The sequence below is a fragment of the Macaca fascicularis genome, chromosome 20 (genome assembly GCF_037993035.2).
Source record: "Macaca fascicularis isolate 582-1 chromosome 20, T2T-MFA8v1.1".
In the NCBI taxonomy this organism is placed as follows: Eukaryota; Metazoa; Chordata; class Mammalia; order Primates; family Cercopithecidae; genus Macaca; species Macaca fascicularis.
The window spans coordinates 4,008,944-4,033,348 of record NC_088394.1 but is presented as its reverse complement, the minus strand read 5'-3'; the positions used below and the strand labels follow the sequence as shown (position 1 = coordinate 4,033,348).

General features: G+C 44.4%; 2 protein-coding genes across 9 annotated transcripts; one reads left to right on the top strand and one right to left on the bottom strand.

The window, feature by feature from the left end:
* The first annotated feature begins 7 nt into the window (after nt 1-7).
* Nucleotides 8-19,273, top strand: ZNF200 (zinc finger protein 200). Of its 8 annotated transcripts, none has more exons than XR_012429652.1 (6): nt 61-200; nt 1,339-1,669; nt 2,571-2,659; nt 2,945-3,065; nt 11,491-12,523; nt 18,159-19,273. XR_012429652.1 is itself a non-coding variant. In XM_005591058.4 (5 exons), the coding sequence occupies exons 2-5, from the start codon at nt 1,420-1,422 to the stop codon at nt 12,207-12,209; spliced, it is 1,179 nt and encodes a 392-aa protein (XP_005591115.2). In that variant the 5' UTR covers nt 8-75; nt 1,339-1,419; the 3' UTR covers nt 12,210-14,103. The 8 variants fall into 8 exon arrangements, 5 of the variants coding, with proteins under 5 accessions (XP_005591115.2, XP_005591113.2, XP_005591114.2 ...); XR_006694833.3 differs by having other exon boundaries at nt 61-551; XR_012429651.1 differs by having other exon boundaries at nt 61-603.
* LOC102121237 (putative olfactory receptor 1F2) lies at nt 18,052-19,028 on the bottom strand. Its single transcript, XM_015442634.4, has one exon. The coding sequence runs from the start codon at nt 19,026-19,028 to the stop codon at nt 18,090-18,092; it is 939 nt and encodes a 312-aa protein (XP_015298120.2). The 3' UTR covers nt 18,052-18,089.
* Nucleotides 19,274-24,405: the final 5,132 nt, after the last annotated feature.

The following is a 24,405-nucleotide window of genomic DNA, read 5'->3' as shown; positions in this document are numbered from 1 at the left end:
ACCTCCCAGAAGGCACCGCGTCACTGCAATTCACCTTAACTGGTCACGGCGCGAACGAATAGTCGCCGGCGACCTGTGAGGGCACTCGGAAGGGCGAGGGGAGGGCTCGGCCGCTCGCGCCTAGTTTTTCTATCTCTCCCGGAGCCTGAGTCTCTGAGCCGTCCCCAGCAAACGCTCAGGGGCTGCAGAGGCCCCGAGAGGTGAGGGGCTCCGTGAGGGCGGGAACCAGGCTGAGGCCGCCTCTGGGGAACGGAGCGTGTCCGTTGCTGAGGGAGAAAGGCCGGGTAGGGAGCCTGGTGAGCGCCTCAGGCAGGGGCGCACGCTGAGCTTTACGGTAAAGGTGTTCCTTGACCAGCGGAAGAGGCCCCAGAGTGAGCCTGGCCCGGCGGGCCTTAGTGGGATGTCGCCTGCGGCTCTCAGGAGAGCTTTGACGGCGGAGAGGAGTCGGCAGGCGGTGTGTGGACCCCTCCTCGGCCTTGCGTCTGCTCCCCTGGAGAGTCACCAACCGCCTCCCCGCCCAAAGGGCACCGGAGGGAGCTTCGGTTCGAGGGGTACAGTATGGCCAGTTTCAGTGACCAACCTGCTTCTAGGCGGATGTCCGCGGTATTGACCCCAGATTTCCTGTCTTCTAGCCCATTGCTCTTTCTCCAGACCTGATTCAACCTCTTCCTGGTGGGTTTTACACACCGTCTTTCTGTCTTTTCTTTCTCCTTTTATTTTCTTTCCCTTCCCTGACTCCCTTCCTCCTTTCCTTTCTCTTTTCCTTTCTTTTTTAGAGTCAGGGTCTTGCTTTGTCATTCAGACTGGAGTGCAGTGGCGCGATCACAGTTCACTGCAACCTCGACCCCCTGGGCACAAGCAATCCTCCCACCTCCCGAGTAGCTGGGACCCACAGACTTGTGTCGCCCCGCCCAGCTAATTTTTTATTTATTTTTTTATAGAATCGGGGTCTTGCTGTGTTGCCCAGGCTGGTCTTGAACTCCTGGACGCAAGCGACCCACCCACCAGGGCCTTCCAAAGTGCTGGGATTACAGGTGTGAGCCACCGGTACCTGGCCACACTTTGTATTTCTCAGGAGGCTGGACCTTGGCCTTCTCCCCGCCATTACTCCCTTGCCTTTGGACTTGAGGTTTGCAGAGTCTCTTTTTTATTCTCAGGATCTTCCTTTAACATCTTCCTAAGCATATCTTGTTCAAATACTGCGTTTCAGTTATGATTTCCTAACCCCAGCTGTCGTTTTCTTTAGATCTCCTGTAACCTCACTACCCATGCCACATACTGGAGTGCAGTAATGCCTTGCCTGGTCTTGTGGGTAATCCCTGGTTTCTCTGTCTACAGCTTGGCTCTCTGGCAGATTTCCTCTAGTAAGAAGTGGCTCAGGAGGCCCCGCGAAACGAGTGTGGTGTGTGGTTGCAAGGCATGATGGCTGCAAAAGTGGTTCCTATGCCCCCAAAGCCAAAGCGGTCCTTTATACTGAGAGTTCCACCAGACTCCAAGCTGGGCCAAGACCTACTTCGAGATGCCACTAATGGGCCCAAGACCATCCACCAGCTAGTGCTGGAGCACTTCCTCACCTTCTTGCCCAAGCCAAGCCTGGTCCAGCCCAGTCAGAAAGTCAAGGAGACCTTGGTTATTATGAAAGATGTGAGCTCAAGCCTTCAGAACAGAGGTGAGAAGCACATGCTTGTTTCACTAGAAGAGGAGGAGGAGGTACTGGAGTCTAAGATAGGCTTCTGTGTTAGTTATAAATTCAAATTAGGATGGTGTATATTGAAAAAGGAGTCAATTCTAGTGTTGGAAAGAGGAAATTCTTCTGAAGTGCTGGGTGTGGGTAAAGCCACAGAATAAACAGTGTGCATCTTTCTGTAGTGTCGGTTTTACCCAAACATTCTGAGGGAAATATCTTTTTTTTTTTTTTTTTTTTTGAGACAGAGTCTCGCTCTGTCGCCCAGGCTGGAGTGCAGTGGCCGGATCTCAGCTCACTGCAAGCTCCGCCTCCTGGGTTCACGCCATTCTCCTGCCTCAGCCTCCCGAGTAGCTGGGACTCCAGGCGCCCGCCACCTCGCCCGGCTAGTTTTTTGTATTTTTTTAAGTAGAGACGGGGTTTCACCGTGTTAGCCAGGATGGTCTCGATCTCCTGACCTCTTGATCCGCCCATCTCGGCCTCCCAAAGTGCTGGGATTACAGGCTTGAGCCACCGCGCCCGGCCGAGGGAAATATCTTTTTGGGATAAATCAGATGAATTATTGAGTTAGGTTTATGTGGAATTTTAGAAATTTTCTGCTCTTTCTGGGCATCTTCACACTTTACATTGCCCCGAGCTCTCCTTTAGTAATACTCTATGGGAAATTCTGAAAGGTGTGTAGAGAGGTCATTATTTTCATAAAAGGGAGATGCCATAGGTTCAAGACCCTAGAGTTTATGGCTTGACCTCCATAAGGGCTCACAGGAGCAGAAAAGCCCATGAGTTACCTGTCAAAGGAATGAGGACAGCCTGACCTCAAGGTATGGGGAGTCTCTGTGTTAGAATCACTGAGTTTTTCACTAACGACACCTTCCTCTTTCCCCAGTGCATCCTCATCCCTTGGTGAAGCTTCTGCCCAAAGGAGTCCAACAGGAACAAGAGACAGTGTCTCTGTATTTGAAAGCTAACCCTGAGGTGGGTTTGGTTTTCCTATTCACTGTCTGAATCCATCACCTTCCATGCTTGGCCAACGTGTGTGTAAAAACACATTCTTAGGAGTTGGCCTTCTTGGGTGTTTTTCTTCTGCTTTTTCCTTGAGCCCTTCTCAGCCTGGCTGTCCTGTCTTTGCTGCACCTCTGTGGGATTTATAGGTCCCTCTTGCCATCCCTTCCCTTGATCTTTGTTCGTCAGTTTTTGTTACCAGTAGGGCTGTCAGTGAACCTCAGTTACTGAGATGAAAGGGGCCTCTTGCTCTTTCAGGAACTGGTGGTCTTTGAGGATTTGAATGTATTTCACTGCCAGGAAGAATGTGTGAGCTTGGATCCTACTCTCACCTCAGAGAAGGAAGATGACAGCAGTGTCGGGGAGATGATGTTACTGGGTAAGAATCACAGCCCAGCCGGGCGTGGTGGCTCTCGCCTGTAATCCCGGCACTTTGGGAGCCCGAGACAGGCAGATCACGAGGTCAGGAGATCGAGACCATCCTGGCTAACACGATGAAACCCTGTGTCTACTAAAAATACAAAAAATTAGCTGGGCGTGGTGGTGGGTGCCTATAGTCCCAGCTACTCAGGAGGCTGAGGCAGGAGAATGGCGTGAACCCGGGAAGCGGAGCTTGCAGTGAGCCGAGATCATGCCACTGCACTCCAGCCTGGGTGACAAAGCGAAACTCCGTCTCAAAAAAAAAAAAAAAAGAAATCACAGCCTTTGTGTGTTCAGATTGTTTACTTTGGGACAAGCACATCCTTCATCTCTAGCTTTGGGGGACAATTCACACCTGGTAAGCCTATGTACACACACACATTCTATTTTACTTTTGTTTTATTCTGTGTGGCAGAGCCTTTCCACAGCTCCAGCTGTGGGTGGGTGGGTGGCCATTTTCCCTATATGTTGGGTGCAGTGAGGGGAGAGGTAGGGAAAACCTGCAGACAGAAACTGTGGGCATAGAAACTGTTCTGAACCCATTTTCTGAACTCTGTTCTCAACAGGTATATTTGAATGTTTTCATTGAACACATGACTAGCTCTTCTAATCCCCGTCCCCTTTTTGATGTTCAATAGATGTGAAGACTACTAGCCTAAGTGAAAATATATTCCACTATTGATGAAAGTAATGTTTAACACTTAATGAGCACTTACATGCTCTTATATGCTAGGCACTAGTCCAAATGCTTTTCATGTGTTTATTGTCTCATGTACTTCTCAGAGTAATATTGAGTGGTATGGAAATTACTGCCACCTTACAGGTGACAGAACTGAGGCAGAGAGGGGTTAAAACATTTGCTAAAGGTCACACAGTTGTAAGCAGTGGAACAGGGATTCGGACTCAGGGAATCTGACATCAGAATTTGCAGTAATGGCCCAGGGCTGTTCTGCCTCCTAGATGCATTTCTCATAATTTCGTTGTTGGTGAATGGGGCATTCTTTTTTTTTTTTCTTGAGACGGAGACTCGCTCTGCTGCCCAGGCTGGAGTGCAGTGGCGCGATCTTGGCTCGCTGCAATCTCCGCCTCCCGGGTTCACGCCATTCTCCTGCCTCAGCCTCCCGAGTAGCTGGGACTACAGGCGCCCGCCACTACGCCCGGCTAATTTTTTTGTATTTTTAGTAGAGACGGGGTTTCACTGTGTTAGCCAGGATGGTCTTGATCTCCTGACCTCGTGATCCACCTGCCTCGGCCTCCCAAAGTGCTGGGATTACAGGCGTGAGCCACCGCGCCCGGCTGGGGCATTCTTTATTTGTCCTCATTTCCCGGTAATAGTTGACAAGTGTTCTCCAGTGCTGTGTATGAACTGATCAGGCAGAGCCCCTCTATAATTTGCTTAGAGACACTTTACCTTTTCTTTAGAAATGCTGCAACCCTAGAGGCAGAGGCCCACACAAATGTCTTTACTGAGTGCCTGACACTTTTTACTTTGCCTTCAGGGCTGTTTGCTTCTGAGGGTGAAGTTGTACAGAGAATAGGTTTTAGGAGTTGCCTGGGGTGATAGAAATCCATTATGACTATGAAACTCTTAGCTGTAATTATACCATATGGTCAGAAGTATTGGTATGTAATGAGTCTAGTTAATTTCCCACAGGTTGCTCTATGTGATATCTTCTTTATTTTAGAGAAAAGTATAAAAAGATCAGATTTATTACACTGAGTTTTTCCTGAGTCTTGGGCAGAGCTAGCATTTATTTTGGGTGGCCGGTTAGTGGATATATTGCCTCCAGGATCACTTTGACTATGCACTTTGGGGCCCCTAAGACCCAGTCCTCACCCTCTGTTTCCCGCTTCCTCCACCCGTACCCTGAAGCTGATGGATTAAGCTTAGTCATTTACCAGCATTTCATAAATGTACTTGCTTTTTCCTCAGGCAGGATTGGGTTCTGGAATTGTATTTATAGGTTACAAAGATGCTGTATTCCTGCTTTTTATAACCTTCCAATTTGGTTTATAAGACAAGTCACTCCTTAAACGATAAGCAGTGTGAAATGTTTATAGGTATAATGAGCTATCGCAAGACTGAAGCAAGATTTGGACCCAGGAGCAGAGTAGGGAAGAAGGTGGAATTTATTTTGGATGAGATTGAATCCATGATAGGAAATAAAATGAGATTATCCTCCAGATATTTGGAAATTGGGGATTGGAGTTCAGATGTGAGGATACAGGGATTGGGGAGTCATCAGTTTATAGGTGATGATAATTGAAACAGTAACATTTAACCAATTTTTGTGAAAGAAAAACTATAACCGATTGAGCATTGTGGTGACAGGAATCAAAGGAGAGTCCTTAATAACCTAGGGAAACAGAATGTGTGTGTTGGCCAGATGAACCACATAAAAACAAGGAAAAATGTAGAACACTTAAACAGATTCTCAGTAAGATAATTCTTATTATAGCTACTGTATGCTGTGATAGGAGAATACACCTTTTCAAGATTGAAGAAAATTGACTAAATACTAGGCAACAAGGAAAAACTCAGATTCCAAGGAGTAGAAATAAAGTAGGATCTGTCACAATGCAGTACAACTAGAAATTAATAATAAAGATCAGTAAATTAAAGTTGCTTCCACCTGGAAAATTTAAAACTCTTAAGCAACTGTCTTAGTCCATTTTGTGCTGCTATAAAAGAATACCTGAGGCTGGTTAATTTATAAAGAAAAGAGGTTTATTTGGCTCACAGTTTTCTGTAGGCTGTACAAGAAGCATGGCGTCAACGTCTGCTTCTGGTGAGGGCTTCAAGAAGCTACTCATGGTGGAAGGAGAGCAGACTTCACATGGCAAGAGAGTAAGGAAGAGAGTAGGAAGGTACCAGCCTCTTTTAAACAGCCACATCTTTAGTGAACGAAGAGCGAGAAATCACTTACTATCTTGGAAGTAATGGCATCAAGCCATTCCATGAGGGATCTACCCGCATGATGCAAACATTTCCGACTAGGCTCCACCTCCATCACTGGGGATCAGATTTCCCTTTTTTTTTTGATACAGAGTTTCACTCTTGTTTAAATTTGGAAGTTTCCTTCTTTTTATATACTCTGGAAATTTTCCTAGCATTTGAATTATTTAATTTTTAAGAGTTTAGAAGAATTTTCTGTGGAACTGTCTGAGGCTGGTGCTTTTCTTGGGTAGGTGGCTATTCTTTTTTGATAATTTCAATTTTCTCTATGGAAATTGATTTAGTTTAAATCTTAGTAGTTTTTTTCTGTTTTTAACTCATTACTTTCTATTTGGTGTTTATTAACACCTTTGTTCTTTTAAATCAGAGGCTTTATTCTCATTTTTCTAAATTAAACATGTTTTTACAGCCATGAACTGTCTCATGAGCATCACTGTCAGTTATACCATAGATTCTGATATACACTTGGCCTTGGTATTCATGGGGGATTGGTTCCAGGACCCTTGCTCAGCAAAATCCTTGGATGCTGAAATTTATTATATAAAATGGTGTAGTATTTGCATATACTCCACACATATCCTACGATATATTTTATTTCTAGATTAACTATAATACCTAATGCAAAGTAAATGCTACATAAATAGTAAATAGTTGTTATACTAAATTGTTTAGGGAATGACAAAAAAACTGAGTATGTACAGACAAAACCATCCTTTTTTTTTTCTCTCAAATATTTTCCCTCCTTGGTTGGTTGAATCCTCACATGCAGAACCCATGAATATGAAGGTCTGTATAATGTTTTCTAGAAAAAAATACGCAATTTTAATTTGTCTTTACCCCTCTGACCCAAGGTTGCTGATACAGTTTGGATATTTGTCCCTTCCAAATCTCATGTTGAAATCCAGTCCCCATGGTGGGCACAGTGGTTCACACCTGTAATCCCAGCACTTTGGGAGGCAGAGGCAGGCAATACCTGAGGTCAGGAGTTCGAGACCAGCCTGGCCAAGATAGCAAAATCCTATCTCTACTAAAAAAAAAAAAAAAAAAAGTTAGCCGGGTGTGGTGGTGCATGCTTGTAATCCTAGCTACTCCAGAGGCTGAGGTAGGAGAATCACTTGAACCTGGGAGGCAGAGGTTGCAGTGAGCTGAGATCGCATCATTGTATTCCAGCCTGGGGGACAGAGTGAGATTCCATCTCAAATAAATAAATAAATAAATAAATAGAAATAATACAAATCTATTAATATTTATTATATATAAAGGAGAAAAATCCTGTGTTTACTTGTATAGTCATGAAAAGATACTTACCGGGCGCGGTGGCTCACGCCTGTAATCCCAGCACTTTGTGAGGCCAAGGCAGGCAGATCACGAGGTCAGGAGATCGAGACCATCTTGGCTAACACAGTGAAACCCCATCTCTACTAAAAATACAAAAAAATTAGCCGGGCATGGTGGTGGGCACCTGTAGTCCCAGTTGCTGGGGAGGCTGAGGCCAGAGAATGGCATGAACCTGGGAGGCGGAGCTTGCAGTGAGCCAAGACTGCACCACTGCACTCCGGCCTGGGCGACAGAGTGAGACTCTGTCTCAAAAAAAAAAAAAAGAAAAAGAAAAAATACGTGACAAAATTCAAGCCTCTCCTTTATAAGAACATTTAACAAAATAGTAATTAACGGATACTTCCTTAATAGGTAGAACAGAGTAATCTGAAAACTTAAAAATAAGAACATTTATTTGTCTTAACTACTCTAAAGGGAAAAAATGAGACTATTCACTAAAGTAGTGGGAGATAAAGTGTATAAACAGAAATCATTGACTTTCACATATATAAACAAGTTCATTTAGAAGATACAATGGAAGGCCCCATTAGACTAGAAACATGAAACTTTAAATACTTAGGAGTAAAACTCAAGAAATGTGCAAATTTATGAGGAAACTTTAAAACAAGTCTAAAGGACAGAAGAGTAGATTCCAATGAATGCAAAAAAATACTATGTTCTTGGCTAGGAAGACAGTATCGTAAAATGGTCATTTCTCTTGTTGATTTATGAATCTGATGTCATTTTTCTTTTCAACAATACCAATAGCATTTTTCCCTTGGAACAAGACAGTGTGATCTCAGAAAGTCCCAAAATAGCCTCAAATACACATGGGAGTTTAGTGTGTGATAAAGTTGGTATATTAGTCTGTTTTCACACTGCTATAAAGAATTGTCCAAGACTTGGTAATTTATAAAGAAACAGGTTTAATTGACTTACAGTTCAGCATGGCTGAGGAGGCCTCTGGAAACTTAAAACCATGGCAAAGGCAAGGGGAAGCAAGGCACCTTCTTCACAAGGCAGCAGGAGGGAGAAGTACAAGTAAAGGGGGAAGAGCCCCTTATATAAAACCATCAGATCTCATGAGAACTCACTATCATGAAAACAGCATGGGGGAAGCCCCTGCCCATGACTCAGTTACCTTCACCTGAGTGGTCTCTCCTTGACATGTGGGGATTATGGGGATTACAATGTAAGATGAGACTTGGGTGAGGACACAAAGCCTAACCATAAAGAGGGACTTTCTGATAAAAGGTGTTAGGACAACTGATAGCCATTTGATAAATTAGTACCTTACTTAACATCCCAAGAAAAAGTCCACATGGATCAAAGATTTTAAATGTTTAAAACAAATATAAAAAGCACATTTAGAAAATATGAGTGATTCCTTTATAACCATGGGATAGGAAGGTTTTTGTAATTAAGACTCAAAAGCCCAGAAGCCTTGAAAGAAAAGATTGACAGATTCAAATACATAAACAGGGCTGGGCATGGTGGCCCACGCCTGTAATCCTAGCACTTTGAGAGGCCGAGGGAGGTGGATCACCTGAGGTCAGAAGTTGTGAGACGAGCCTGGCTGACATGGTAAAACCCCATCTCTACTAAAAATACAAAAATTAGCTGGGTTTGGTGGGGCATGCCTATAATCCCAGCTACTCGGGAGGCTGAGGAAGGAGAATCACTTGAACCCTGGAAGTGGAGGTTGGCAGTGAGCCAAGATTGCGCCACTGCACTCCAGCCTGTGTGACAGGAGCAAAAAGAAGTGCAAATTAAACCGCTAGCGAATTAACATTTTTGTATTTCCTATTTATAGAAATAAAAACATATTGATGGTGAGGTTGTTAAGAAACAGGTATATTGCTGATGGGCATACAAAATGGTACAGTCCCTGTTTAAGGGTAAATGCATCTGTAACTACCCATCTTACCCTTTGTTCCAGCAGTTCAATTCTGGGAATCTGACCTACAGATACAGCAACAGAGCACATTTGAAATGATGTACAAACAAGATTATTTGCTGTGGTATTGTTTGTAAAAACACAAGGTTGGAAGCAGTCCAAATGTAGTTGAAGAGTTCAGTTAAAAATTAAACAAGAGGCCGGGCGCGGTGGCTCAAGCCTGTAATCCCAGCACTTTGGGAGGCCGAGGCGGGCGGATCACAAGGTCAGGAGATCGAGACCACAGTGAAACCCCGTCTCTACTAAAAAAAATACAAAAAATTAGCCGGGCGCGGTGGCGGGCGCCTGTAGTCCCAGCTACTCCGGAGGCTGAGGCAGGAGAATGGCGGGAACCCGGGAGGCGGAGCTTGCAGTGAGCCGAGATCGCGCCACTGCACTCCAGCCTGGGCAACAGCGTGAGACTCCGTCTCAAAAAAAAAAAAAAAAAAAAAAAAAAAATTAAACAAGAAATCATTGACAAAGATTTACTTTTATAAAAGTCTTAACCCAATAGATTATTTGCATAATCAAAATCCAAAGTAAAACTACAATGAGAAACCATTTTATACCTATTATTTCAAAATTTAATGCTAACAAGATTAGGTAAAGTTAATATTCACGTATTGATGGTTGCATTGAAATTAGTAGAGCTGCTTTTGAAAGCAGAATGGTAGTTCATGTCAAGAGCTGTGGTAAAAATTGGCATTTCATTATCCTAAGGGAGTGATTAAAAAGAATAATTAAGGCTGGGTGTGGTGGCTTACACTTGTAATCCCCAGCACTTTGGGAAGATTGCTTGAGTACATGAGTGCAAAACCAGCCGGGGCAACATAGCAAGACCCTATCTCTGCCCAAAAAAACTCAAAAAAGTGAAATTAAAAAAAAAAAAATCTATTGGTGTGAAACTGCAAAATCCAGCAGAGATTCCTACTCCAGCTTCAGGATCAGCCCCATGTCTTGGTGGTTAATTTGAACCCTTGACTCTTAGTCCAGAGTTGAGGGGTCCCTTGTCACACAAGTATGTCCACAGCATGCTTGTTTTTCACTGTTACCTAATCTTTATAATCTGCTTACACTGACTTTTTTCTGAAGTATTATAGAAATATAGAAAAAGCCTACCAATCATAAATATATAGCTGAAGTTTTCACAAAATTTTGTACACACTAATCACCATCCAAAATGGGGACTTTTTTTAGCATCCCAGAAATCCCTTTTGTGCCCTGCACCCAGTCACTACTTCCTTTCCTACCCAAAGAGAAACACTACTGACTTCTAATCCCAAAGCTTCATTAGTTGTAGTAATCTCTTTAATCGCCAAAGAATAAACTTTTTTTTTGTTTTGAGACAGAGTTTCGCTCTTGTTGCCCAGGCTGGAGTGCATATGGCATGATCTCAGCTTACTGCAAACTCTGCCTCCCGGGTTCAAGCGATTCTCCTGCCTCGACCTGCCTGGTAGCTGGGATTACAGGCATGTGCCACCATGCCCAGCTAATTTTGTATTTTTAGTAGAGACGGGGTTTCTCCACGTTGGTCAGGCTGGTCTCGAACTCCCAACCTCAGGTGATCTGCTCACTTTGGCCTCCCAAAGTCCTGGGATTACAGGCGTGAGCCACTGCGCCTGGCCAATAATAAGCTTTTGTATGAATATGCTGTGCCCTCTTTAATTTGGGTTATTGGAATTGTTTCCATTTTCTCATTGTAAGACATTATAATATTATTTAGTGCTATAATAGTGTGATAATATTTAATATAGTGAAAACCTACAAGTGGTTCATCTTACTATTCAGTTACCAGACTCCTTCAAGATGATGAGTGGTGCCGTTATAGATTTGTAGTCTTCATCCCTAGTCTTTAGCTGAGTGCTCTGCAGAGTATAAGGTGAATATGAACTTGTCGAGTAATTAACACCTATGAAGAGAACAAACATACGAATTCTTTCTGTGAATTCCCACTCATTTTTATTTCTTTAAAGTGTGCTTGCATTGTGGTAGATGGAAAGATTTATCAGTTATGTATCCCACCCTCAATAAATGTGGTAAAGGAGTGCGATGGCAGTATCCGCCACTCCTCAGATTGACTTTAAAGGTGGCTCTGGCTTAAGAAACATGACTTGTTTTTTCCTGCCTGATGTCATATCTCTCAGAAGTTGTTAAATTCTCTCTTTGTTTGAACAGTCAATGGCAGTAATCCTGAAGGTGAAGATCCTGAGAGGGAACTTGTAGAAAATGAAGATTATAGAGAAAAGTCTTCAGATGATGATGAAATGGATTCTTCCTTGGTCTCTCAGCAGCCTCCAGATAACCAGGAAAAGGAAAGACTAAATACATCCATTCCACAAAAAAGGAAAATGAGAAATCTGTTAGTTACCCTTGAGAATGATGCTCCTCTAGAGGAACTCTCAAAATATGTAGACATCAGTATTATTGCACTTACTCGAAATCGGAAGACAAGGAGATGGTACACTTGTCCACTGTGTGGGAAACAGTTTAATGAAAGTTCTTACCTTATTTCCCACCAGAGGACTCACACTGGAGAAAAACCCTATGACTGTAGTCACTGTGGGAAAAGCTTCAATCATAAAACAAACCTCAATAAACATGAGCGAATTCATACAGGAGAGAAACCTTATTCCTGTTCTCAGTGTGGAAAAAACTTTCGTCAGAATTCTCATCGGAGTCGTCATGAAGGAATCCATATAAGGGAGAAGATATTTAAGTGTCCAGAATGTGGGAAAACCTTCCCAAAGAATGAGGAATTTGTGCTTCATCTGCAGAGTCATGAGGCTGAGAGACCATATGGTTGCAAAAAATGTGGGAGAAGATTTGGTCGGCTGTCAAACTGTACCCGGCATGAGAAAACCCACTCAGCCTGTAAGACTCGAAAGCAGAAGTAATACCAGGAAAGGGGTCTGATGGTGCTGCCTCAACCTGAGAGCTTTCATAAGTAGTTCTAAATACCCAGGCTGCCTAAAAAGATATAAATATGTAAAAATCTCATTATTGCCAAAATTGGATAAATGCCCATCTTGGCTAAAACCTCAAATTGCTAGAAAATTCACAGGGAAGAAAACATTTCAAGGGCTATACCTCAGCATCTAGGCTTTCTGGACTAAGGACCTTTCCTTTTTGAAGTCATATGATAATGTACTGGTCACAGATCCCTTTCCCAAGACTTTGAAGATGAATCTGGAGTCTGCTTACTTGCAAGGTAAAGAGTGATTTGTGTCTATTGGAAGTATATCCATTTTTCCCCCACATGGGGATTCATACTTGAGAAATAGTGCAAAGATGCTTATCTGGAACTGTGTTCTCGTGAGAGAACCAAACTACTGGCTTGTTGAGCCAACAGCTTCTGATAGCAATTCATATAACCCTCTAAGAACACCTGTTTTAAGTCTTGAGTGTTGAAAGGAATTGTTTACTTTGGAATATAGGAAAACAACAATTGAATGTCAGACTCTCATTTGTATGTGATCTAAATTTGCAATCAATTTCTTTTTTTTTTTTTTTTTTTTTTTTTTTTTTTGAGACGGAGTCTTGCTCTGTCGCCCAGGCTGGAGTGCAGTGGCGCGATCTCGGCTCACTGCAAGCTCCGCCTCCTGGGTTTACGCCATTCTCCTGCCTCAGCCTCCTGAGTAGCTGGGACTACAGGCGCCCGCCACCGCGCCCGGCTAATTTTTTGTATTTTTAGTAGAGACGGGGTTTCACCGTGGTCTCGATCTCCTGACCTTGTGATCCGCCTGCCTCGGCCTCCCAAAGTGCTGGGATTACAGGCGTGAGCCACCGCGCCCGGCCAATCAATTTCAATATTTGCAATTTGTGATAAAATTGACTTTTACAGATTACTTTTCACAACATAATTTAAGTGTCTACTGTTCTTACTGTATTTTGTTCAGCTATTGATCTCTCCAACAGGCGTCTCATGCTTCTCCCTTGCTAAAAGAAGTTTGGATTACTCAGGCAGGGCCATCCAGCCCCACCACTAGAAAAGCATTTCAGAATCTTGTCCCTCTGTTGAGCCCAGATCTCATGTGCTAGGAAGGAAACCCCAAGACCCAGAGAGGAGGGGTTGACCTGGAGGCAGGAAAAAGTTGGCTTGGATCCATGTCTCATCAATAACCTTACCACATGCTTAGGTCCCCTCTATGCCGTCATCAGACCTTTGGCAATGGGGTGTTCACTACCTCACAAGGCAAAGTGTTGTATATTTAGAAATTACGTCTATTGTGGTTAGCTCACATTGCCCCTCAAGAGACAGGTTTCCAGGTGTCTTCACTGTAGTGGGTATTCATTGTCTTCAGCCTCTTGATATCCAGACCTTCCTGTCCTCTGCCTAGAAGCAAGGCCAGCGGTGCCTTTACGGGACCAATCCTGTGGCGCGATTTACGGATTCTTGATCAGTTTTACTTGCTTTAGGTTTCTGGAAGTTATACATTGGTGTTTTGATTGGAAGAAAGAAATCCTATAAATAATTTGGGAAAAATTATAGTGTATGTTTCCCATCCAGAAACATGCCTTTGTATTTATTGGAGTATTATATTCCTGTGAAAATTTTTCTAATTTTCTTCACGTTTTACACAATTTTGTTACTGTAGTTTTTTCCATTATATTTTTATAGTTGATTATTGCTTTTACATGGGAAAGTTATTTTTTATTACATATTTGTGTAACTAGTCACCTTACTGAATGTTGTTAATTTGTTGTTAATTTTCAATAGTTTCTTGGTTTAGTTCTGTTACAACTTTTGGTAAAATGACACCATCTACAAAGAATAGGTTTGTTTCTTGCCTTCTGCCTACTGGTCTTTTTTGTTTTGTTTGTTGTTGTTATTAACATGTAATTCTGAAGTTTCTTGTTTTGGCACAAAGCATTCTGAAAGAAGGACATTCTATGATACAGTTCAGTCCTGAGTCATAATTTAAAAACAAATCCTCCACAACACAGAAAGTCCACAAAAAAACTGTCTTTACCAACGTTATATTTCAAGCCAACAGTAAGTACCCTGTAAAGCCAGCAAAGCCAACAAAACTGGCTGCCCACAATGTTACTCGCTTACTTGAAATTCTGGCCAGTGCTCTAGGACTGGGATCCCAAACTGTGTTTCCAGAGCCGGCAAGCTGTTACCATGTGCAGGGGACCTGCCTGTGTACCCAGAAAAATAGCTGCCAGGCAGTGAGTGGTGAGAGTCTCCACTCACTCACTCTTTGGCACCCCTGCCCAGAGTCGGGTGTTTTTATCAGTCCTCATGCAGCCGTGGCACAGTACCCAAGACACTTTTTTTTTGAGACTGGCTCTGTTGCTAAGGCTGGAGTGGGGCGATCTTGGCTCCCTGCAACCTCTGCTTCCTAGGCTCAAGCAATCCTCCTGCCTCAGCCTCCTGAGTAGCTTTTGTTTTTTTAAGTGTAGGTGAGTGAAGCCACCATGACGCACACCATCTCCTGCGCTGGGGAGGTGCCCACGGTCAGGTTTGCTGTCAATCCGTACCCAGTGTCCCAGAGGGCAGGACACGGGCCTCAGGGTTTCCTTCCGCACCAGTGGGGCCGGGTGGGACTGAGAGGAGTGCCCCGACCAGGACCAGGTATGGCCTCCTAACTCGAGAGCCCCTGGAAAGTTGTCGGATGAGTAAGTTCTCTTACCTAAGGAGCCTGATCACCAGTTAAACTGAAAAAGTAGACAACAGCTAATAGTTTTACAGCGGTAGAGCGAGAGTTGGAACATGTAAGAGACCAAAGATCCAATTCCAGTAGTAACTACAGAAAATAGGCCGGGCGCGGTGGCTCACGCCTGTAATCCCAGCACTTTGGGAGGCCAAGGCGGGCGGATCGTGAGGTCAGGAAATCGAGACCATCCTGGCTAACACGGTGAAACCCTGTCTCTACTAGAAATACAAAAAAATTAGCAGGGCGTAGGTGGTGCACGCCGGTAGTCCCAGCTACTCGGGAGGCTGAGGCAGGAGAATGGCGTAAAACCCGGGAGACAGAGCTTGCAGTGAGCCAAGATCGCGCCACTGCATTCCAGCCTGGGAGACAGAGCGAGACTCTGTCTCATAAATAAGTAAGTAACTACAGAAAACATCAATCCCCTGAAGACGCAGCGCTAGGCTCACAGCCCATGGAGTTTCCTGGAGGTAAAGCGGACAGAGGTCCAGAATCTCTCGCACATGTGTACCTGGCTACAAACTGACCGCTCCAGGAACCAAAGGATTCTAGAAGAGAATGAGGGCTCTGGGACACACAGACAGTAACAAGACAGAAACAGACCATTTTTAGATAATGAAACGAGTGGCTGAAAAACATGAAAGGATGTTCAGACTTACATAATCTAAGAATTATAAATTGAAAGAACAAGATATCATTTTAGGTGTATCAAATGAGCAGAGGGAGGCCAGGCATGGTGGCTTATGCCTGTAATCCCAGCACTTTGGGAAGCCGAATCAGGAGGATGGCTTGAGGCCAGGAGTTCAAGACCAGCCTGGGCAACATAGTGAGACCCTGTCTACAAAAAAAAAAATGAAAATTTTTGGTCGAGTGTGGTGGCTAACGCCTGTAATCCCAACACTTTGGGAGGCCAAGGCAGGCAGATCACCTGAGGTCAGGAGTTCAAGACCAGCCTGGCCAACATGGTGAAACCCCATCTCTACTAATAATACAAAAAGTAGCTGGGTGTGGTGGCAGGCATCTGTAGTCCCAGCTACTCAGGAGGCTGAGGAAGGAGGATTGCTTGAACCCGGGGGGAAGCGGAGTTACAGTGAGATGAGATTGTGCCACTGCACTCTAGTCTGGGCTATAGAGTGAGATACCGTCTCAAAAAAAAAAAATATTTTTAAAATCTAAAAAGCAGTATCAAGATGGCATGGTGGCATGTGAGTGTAGTCCCAGCTACTCTGGAAGCTGAGGTGGGAGGATTCCTTGAATCCAGGAGTTAGAGACCAGCCTGGGCAACTTACTGAGACCACATCCTTTTTTTTTTTTTTTTTTTAAAGAAACAGGGTCTCACTCTGTCACCCAGGCTGGAGTACAGAGCTGTAATCATAGCTCACTACAGCCCTGAACTCCTAGATTCAAGAGATCCTTTTACCTAACTCTCCCAAGTATCTGGGACTGCAGGGACATGCCACCTCACTCAGCTAATTATTTTTATTTTTGTGGAAACAGGGTCTTGCTATGTTGTCCATGATGGCCTCAAACTCCTGGGCCCAAGTGATCCTCCTACCTTGGCTTTCCAAAGTGCTGGGCTCGTCTCTTTAAAAAATAAAATAAAATCAGAATAAATGGGAGGTTGACTCCAGCATGACAGTGTGAGAGTGCCTGCTCAAACGAGTGGCAGAATTAGGGCTTTCTGAAACTCTAAATAAATCCTTCTCTTGACTGGGCGCAGTGGCTTACACCTGTAATCCCAGCACTTTGGGAGGCCGAGACTGGCATATCTCGAGGTCAGGAGATTGAGACCATCCTGGCTAACACAGTGAAAACCCAGCTCTACTAAAAATACCAAAAATTAGCCAGTGGTGACACGCACCTGTATTCCCAGCTGCTCAGGAGGCTGAATCAGGAGAATCACTTCAACCTGGGAGGCAGAGGTTGCAGTGAGCCAAGATTGCGCCACTGCACTCCAGCCTGGGCAACAGAGCGAGACTGTCTAAAAATAAAATTAAAAAAAATTAAATAAATAAATCCTTCCCTTCCTGCCCCAACAAAAGTCTGATCTTTCCATCAGATGTGTTCGTGTCAAGGTCTCTGTTGTGAGAAAGAGTAAACAACCCTGATAGGAGTTGGCCTGGCCCTCACAGCAAGGTTTTTGTGTTCTACTGATAAACATAGAGAATTTCACTGAACATCAGTATCTAATAAGGCCACACTCTGACTGTGCTAGAGCAAAACAAAGCAAGACCATTCTGCAATGATGTCTCATCACAAAAACATGACATTGTCATAGCCACAAAAATAACCAAACATCCCCCTATGCTGGCTGAAATGAGTGACTGCTATTCCTTTGGCAGTCACAGCTTTGGCCTCTTCTTTCCTTCTAGATAAAATATATTAAGATACCCTTTCAGAATTATCCCTATTCTGTAATGGCATCTACTCCAGAGCACAAACTCATTCCTAATTCCTCACCATTACAAAAGCAGAGGTCCTTTTTAGGACTCTTCCAATGAGACATCTCACTATTTCCAATGCTGTGTATTCTCCCTTGTTATAATGAGTAGTAAATCCAACTTACTGAACTACAGGTGTGTTCCTTCTTGGTTTTGGCAGGAGGGCATTGACAATTGGAATTGTCGGGTCATTTAATTAAAGGATCTCTTTCCATCTTTAACCTGAAGAGTCTATATCAAGGGTTTTGTTCTCCCAAAATAGATACCAGATGTTTCTCTTATAAAAACAAACGCTGGCCAGGCGTGGTGGCTCACATCTGTAATCCCAGCACTTTGAGAGGCCAAGGCGGGTGGATCATTTGAGATCAGGAGTGCGAGACCAGCCTGACCAACATGGTGAAACCCCATCCATCTCTACTAAAAATACAAAAAAAAAAAAAATTGGTTTCACATATCTGTAATCTCAGCTACTCAGGAGGCTGAGGCAGGAGAATCTCTTGAACCCAAGAGGCAGAGATTGCAGTGAGCCAAGATCGCACCACTGCACTCCAGCCTGGGTGACAGAGTGAGGCTCCGTCTCAAAACAAACACATAATGCTAAGTTTCATACAGTAGAAAAAATAAACAGGATTATCTCAGAAATTAGCTCCTTCTAGGAATTTCTTAGTCCATATCATTATTGAACAGAAAAGAATTTCACAGCAATCACTTTTACAAGAGCCCCTTTTATGTCCTTGTTCCTCAGGCTGTAGATAAAAGGATTCATCATGGCAGTCACCACTGTGAACATCACAGCAGCTGCTATATCTCTCTGAGCTGAGTGGGAGGATGAAGGGCTGAAATACAGAGATATGATGGTACCACAGAAGAGGAGAACCACAGCCAGGTGGGAGCCACAGGTGGAAAAGGCTTTCCATCTTCCCTTCATGGATAGGACCCTCAAGAAGGCACAGGCGATGTGCATATAGGAAGCCAGGATGCAAAGAAATGGGGTGATCATGACTACGGCAGTCTCAGTAAGAATCATCACCTCATTGAGGTGTGTGTCTGAACAGGAGAGTTTCAGGAGGGGAGTCACATCACAGAAGATGTGGGGGATGGTGTTGTCCGCACAGAATGAGAGTCGAGCCATCAGCAGGGTGTGCAGCAGAGCATTCAAGTTGGTAACCACCCGTGATCCAGTGACCAGCAGGGCACAGAGCTGATGGGTCATCTTTGCTGCGTAATGGAAGGGGTGGCACACAGTGACAAAGCGGTCATAGGCCATCACAGCCAGGAGGAAATTGTTCATGTCAGAAAACATACAGAGAAAACACATCTGCATGAGACAGCTAGAGAAGGAGATGGTCTGAGTCCCAAGTATGTGATTGGCCAGCATCTTGGGGACGGTGGTGGAGGAGAAGCAGACGTCCACGAAGGACAGGTTGCTGAGGAAGAAGTATATGGGGGTGTGCAGGCGGGAGTCTGTGCTGACGGCCAGGATGAGCAGGTTCCCCAGGACGGTGGCCAGGTACATGCTCAGGAAAAGCATGAAGAGGAGATGCTGCTGCTGGGGCTGCCTGGAGAGTCCCAGGAGGAGGAACTCAGAGACGCTCGACTGGTTTGTCCTGCTCATGGGCCTGATCCCAGATGCAGATAAGACAGACAGAGATCAGCAATGTAGAAGCTGAGGCTCCAGACGCAACAAGTCAAGCTTCAACCATGGCCATGTTAACAAACCTGTATTAGGGTCACTCAGTTAGGATCTGCCCCTCGTCCCTACACCCCCAACTTCCAATGTCCAGTCCTGGATGATGTGGGTCCTCCTATACTCACTCTTTCAATTTTATAAAATATAACACAAAACAACATGCAGACCCATACACAGCCCTCCTGTGCGATTATGCAGGTCTCTTTTAATATTTCCAGGCTTCTCCCACCCCCTAGGCACTCACAGAGAGGCAAAAGAGCTGATTATTACTATGTCTGTGTCAAGCTCCAGCTGATGGATTCAGGACTCTTATTATTTCTCCCTGGATGTGGCATATTTAGAAAAGGCGCTCTCTCAAAGAACTCCAGTCATTAGTCATATATATCTGCTGTTATAATCTTACCTTGAAAGAACTTAGTTAATGCTCCTAATTATTCTAAGGATGGCAAAGTCTTAGAAATACAGGCAAGTCCTGAGCAAGTGAAGAGCAGATGTTCATGGCCTTATCCCTCTGTGCAGGATGAATGTTTGGGAGAATCACAAACGGGTATTTACGGTAGCTTCCATAGCCACTGGGACTAGACTCCCTGACAGTCTCTAATTAGAGACAAGCAGAAATGAATTATCCCACCTATTTCTTGGTCCTTTGGTACCCAGCAATGATGGCAAAGTATATTCTCTAACTACTGGGTCAGAACTTGGAGATAAAGCAATCTTGGTGGAGCTAAGTCCCAAAGAAAATTCACTGAGACCTCAAATTGCATCACTTTGCTGATCTGGGCTTATGTTTACAGGTTTGAAAAGTTGGTTATCAGAAAGTTGTTCTTCTTAACTTCCTAGCTCAGAAGCTGAGATTATAGCAGTGTTATCTGAACCCTTCCTCTTTTTTTCACATATATGGTCATTTTCTGCATTGACTTGATGCGTTTGCTGATGCGGATGCAGAGGCTGGGGTGGGGCAGGTGTAAGGGTGGCATTGCAGAGTTGTGCTTAATTTTTTTTTTTTTTGAGACGGAGTCTAGCTCTGTTGCCCAGGCTGGAGTGCAATGGCATGATCTCGGCTCACTGCAACCTCTGTCTCCTGGGTTCAAGTGATTCTCCCACCTCAGCCTCCCAAGTAGGGGGGACTACAGGTGTGCACCACCACGCCCAGCTACTTTTTGTATTTTTAGTACACACGAGGTTTCACTATGTTGGTCGGGCTGATCTTGAGCTCCTGACCTCAGGTGATGCGCCCGCCTCAGCCTCTCAAAGTGCTGGGATTACAGGCGTGAGCCACCGTATCCGGCCTGTGTTTAATCTTTTAAAGCATTTGATGTAAAGGATACCCTTTTTGTAATGGGAGAATATATCAGGAAATGCACAGCATGCCATGACTGAAGAACTCCATGTTCCTAAAGTAGACTTCATTTAGGGATGCCTTCCCAGCTCACACTGGGTCAGCCTTTTCTGAAAATGGCCCCCTAATCCATAGGTGTATGGACTCCAGCAGCCCAGTTTATACTCTATCATCCTCTTCCCAGTGAGGATTCATGATTGGATTAGGGCAATTGGAACTGGGACCAAGGGCCCACGGATCATACTCACTAGGACTTGGCCTGTAACGAGTAATCCCAGAAGGCTGCAACTGTCTTTCGGCTGACTTATAGATGGATAAAAAGCAAACGTCTATAGATAAGAGCAAAAGATGTAAACACACAGAGAGAAGAGCTGGAGAAAGTACGGATGGCTGTTCAGTTCACAGTTCAAGTCATTTTCTAATGACTGGCTACATTCTGGCCTCATTCGCAGTTCTTGGTTGCAAATAACAAACACCAGCTCTTGCTGAGTTAAGCAGGAAAGGATTTCACGAAAATAATAATGAATACCTTTCAAAAACCCTGGGCAGCTGGAGAACCAGGCTCGGAAGACCACACAGCAGCTATAGTGAAAAAAATAATACCAATGCAGCTGCTGCCTCCAAGCATAAATGTTGCCGTTCATAGTTTTGACACAGTCATCACTGGCCATGAGGTGACACTAGTAGCACTGCTGCCACTGCTGCCCCAGGAATCTATCTTGCTGCAATGGCTACCACTGCCAGAAAAGGTTCCTCTTGGTCTCTTCTTCCTTGTGCCAAAGGCTGAGTCAGGGGTATCTGATGGGCAGTCACATGCCCACATCTTTGGGGCAAGAGAGACTGGGAAATCAGTTATTCTGGATTTCCTGTTTTATAGGAAGTAAGTTATTTTCCCCATAGTTATGAGGCAACAGATTACCTAAGCTTTGGAAGGAGTTACAGAAATTCAGAAGCCAAAAATATGATAAATGCTCACTAAAATCAATCCCTTCAGTTGCATATGAATACATAACCCTCTTACCAATTTACCCCGAAGAAACAATCTGGCCTAACATAGTGCAGCTATATTTCCCACAATAGGAAACAATGCAAAGTCCCATCAGTTACTCCATCAAGGTCCCTAACAGGATCCCCTCTACTCCAATCGTGATCCCATCCTGACATTCTGAAACTTCTGAATCCAGCTTGAAAGCTAACCAAGAACTACACATCCTGTGTATATAAAATATGGAGAAAACAAAGGATAAAAAGGAGGAAAATATGAACAAATACTGTAATCTTTATTTCTGCAGGTAGCCACAAACCCTTAGTTGATATTAATAATTATTCTCGTCCACAAGCTAATTCCTTTTCCTTGTCTTTAGCCAATGTCTCAGCTGTTCCAGGTTGGTTTTTAATCTGACATAATCACCCAAAACTTTCATGTCTGAGAGATTTGGCCTCCTTATAGTCCTGCTTATAATGTCTAAGATTGTTCCAGTTTTTCATGTTATCAATGAACATGTCAACTCCAGAATTCTCTGAGATTTTTCTATCCATAATCCTCTTTGCTACCCCTGTGAAGCTGCAGAACTATGTTCTGTTGATAGTCAAAGCCATAACAATGTTAGAATCCCCTTTTTGGTGGTTTATTCAGTAACAAATGGAGCCCAAATTGGCCAGGAAGAAGTCTCTACAAAGTCCGGTGTTTCCAGGATAAGAAACAAAATTTTGCAAGTAAATCACTAGGTATTGCAAGAAGACATGTCCACTTGTACCCCTCGTTTCCTTGCTCTATAAATTCCTGGCTGAGAAAAAGTTCCGCATATATTGTCCACTGGTATGAATCTTACAATAACCGTAAAACAGCACCCAAAACTTATAGGGTAGCTTCAAATGGTACCAAAACTGAGTGTTTAAAACACCATCTCACTATGCCATAACGTCAGCTGCTTGTGTTGATGGTGTACAATACCCATGAATCCCGCGCACACCAGTCGGACCCCTTGTGTTAATTACCTATTGTTGCATAACAAAGTATTCTAAAATTTAGCAATTTCAAACAGTAAACATTTCTCTCACGCAGATCTTGTGAGTCCTGAATCTGGCCGTTGTTTAGCTGAATGGTTCTGGAACACAGTTTCTCATGAAATTGCAGTTAAGTTTTCAGCAGCAGCTCAGTCATCTGAAAGCCTGACTGAGGCTGAAGGATGGGATTCCAGGATGGCTCCTTCACGTTATTGTCAGCAGGAAGCCTCCGTTTCTCACATGGACCTCTCCATAGAGCTATTGAGACATGTTCTCACACATAGTTTGTTTCCCCCAGAGCAAGTGCTTCAAGAGAGCAAGATGGAAGTTACAGTATCTTGTACCACCCAGCTCCAGATGTCATACATCATTTCTTATATCCACTATTGCTGAGTCTATCAGACGAATTCAATGTAGGAAGGGATTACACAAGGCTAGCATCATTGAGAGTCATCTTGGAAACTGACTACCACGTCACTTTTACTATAAGTTGGGTTCCTTGGTTAGAGACAATGTCTGTGGGATGCCAAGTTGGTGAATAAACCCATGCATCCCTAATACACATTCCGCCTTTTCTTTCCACCTCAGGTTGACCGAACACCTCTTTTTACACCTTTCCTGGGTGCTTCTGCACATTCTCAAGCACCCACGTTCACCGTAGGTTTTCTACCTATAGCACCCCATATCACAACTTTCGTTTTATCATCCTGATTAGGTGACCAGTGATGTCTAAGAGGTCATTAAAGATCCAGAGTGTGACTCACAAGTCTCAAGTCTTATTGTCTTCATTAGGTTTGCAGTATAGGCCACCGTCTGCACAGCCAAATGCAGATGTCAACACTGTCTCCTAAACACAAAATCTTGGGAAGCGTATGGCAGCCATTCTGAAACGTTAACGCGCGCATAAATCACGTAGGGATGTTATCAAAATGAAGATTCTGATTCAGGAGGCCTGAGATTACGTATTTCTAACAGTCACCCAAGCCATGCCTGTCCTCAGACCTTATTATAAGCCCTAAGTAAGGGCTTAGGTTGAGAAGAAGAGAACCCGACCCACCTACATCCATTTCTGCACTGCTGGCTCCTCAGCCAACCTCGCCTTTTTAAGATATCCAGACTGGGCCGGGCGTGGTGGCTCACGCTTGTAATCCCAGCACTTTGGGAGGCCGAGGCAGGTGGATCAGGAGGTCAGGAGGTCGCGACCACCCTGGCTAACAGGGTGAAACCCCGTCTGTACTAAAAATACAAAAAACTAGCCGGGTGAGGTGGCGGGAGGCTGTAGTCGCATCTACTCGGGAGGCTTAGGCAGGAGAATGGCGTGAACCCGGGAGGCAGACTTTGCAGTGAGCCGAGATTGCGCCACCGCACTCCAGCCTGGGCCACAGAGCCAGACTCCGTCTCACAAAAGAGAAAAAAAGGAAAGAAAGAAAGAAAAGAAAGAGAGACAGAGAGAGAAAGAGAGAGAAAGAACGAAAGAAAGAACGAGAAAGAAAAAAAGAAAAACCAGAGCCAACGCACAACCCTGGCCCAAGCGGCTGACTCCTGGCGGCAGTACTCCAGGCGAAATATGGCGCCGCACTTCTTTACAGAGACGGCGCCGAGCTTAGGCCCCGCCCCCTTCGATGTAATTGGACAGGAGGGCGCCAGCGGAGAAAATAGTCCTCTATTATTGGATAAGCAAAGAAAAACCTGCAGGGGCGGGGCAAGGAGAGCTGGACGACGCAGCCTCGGATTGGTCCCGTTCGAGGGCTTGTGCGGCGCTTTCTCAGGGAGGGACTTCCGGGTTCGTCCCTGCCGCCCTGCGCCTGCGCGTGGTGGACTAGCCAGGGGCTGCTCACTTGCTGGGAGAGGTCGTTTGCGTCCGGGAGACTCCCGATTTCGCGCAGGCAAAACTGAAGCACGCGCAAAACTTATTGGGGCCAAAAAAATTTAGTAATGAAGATAAATAATATTTTA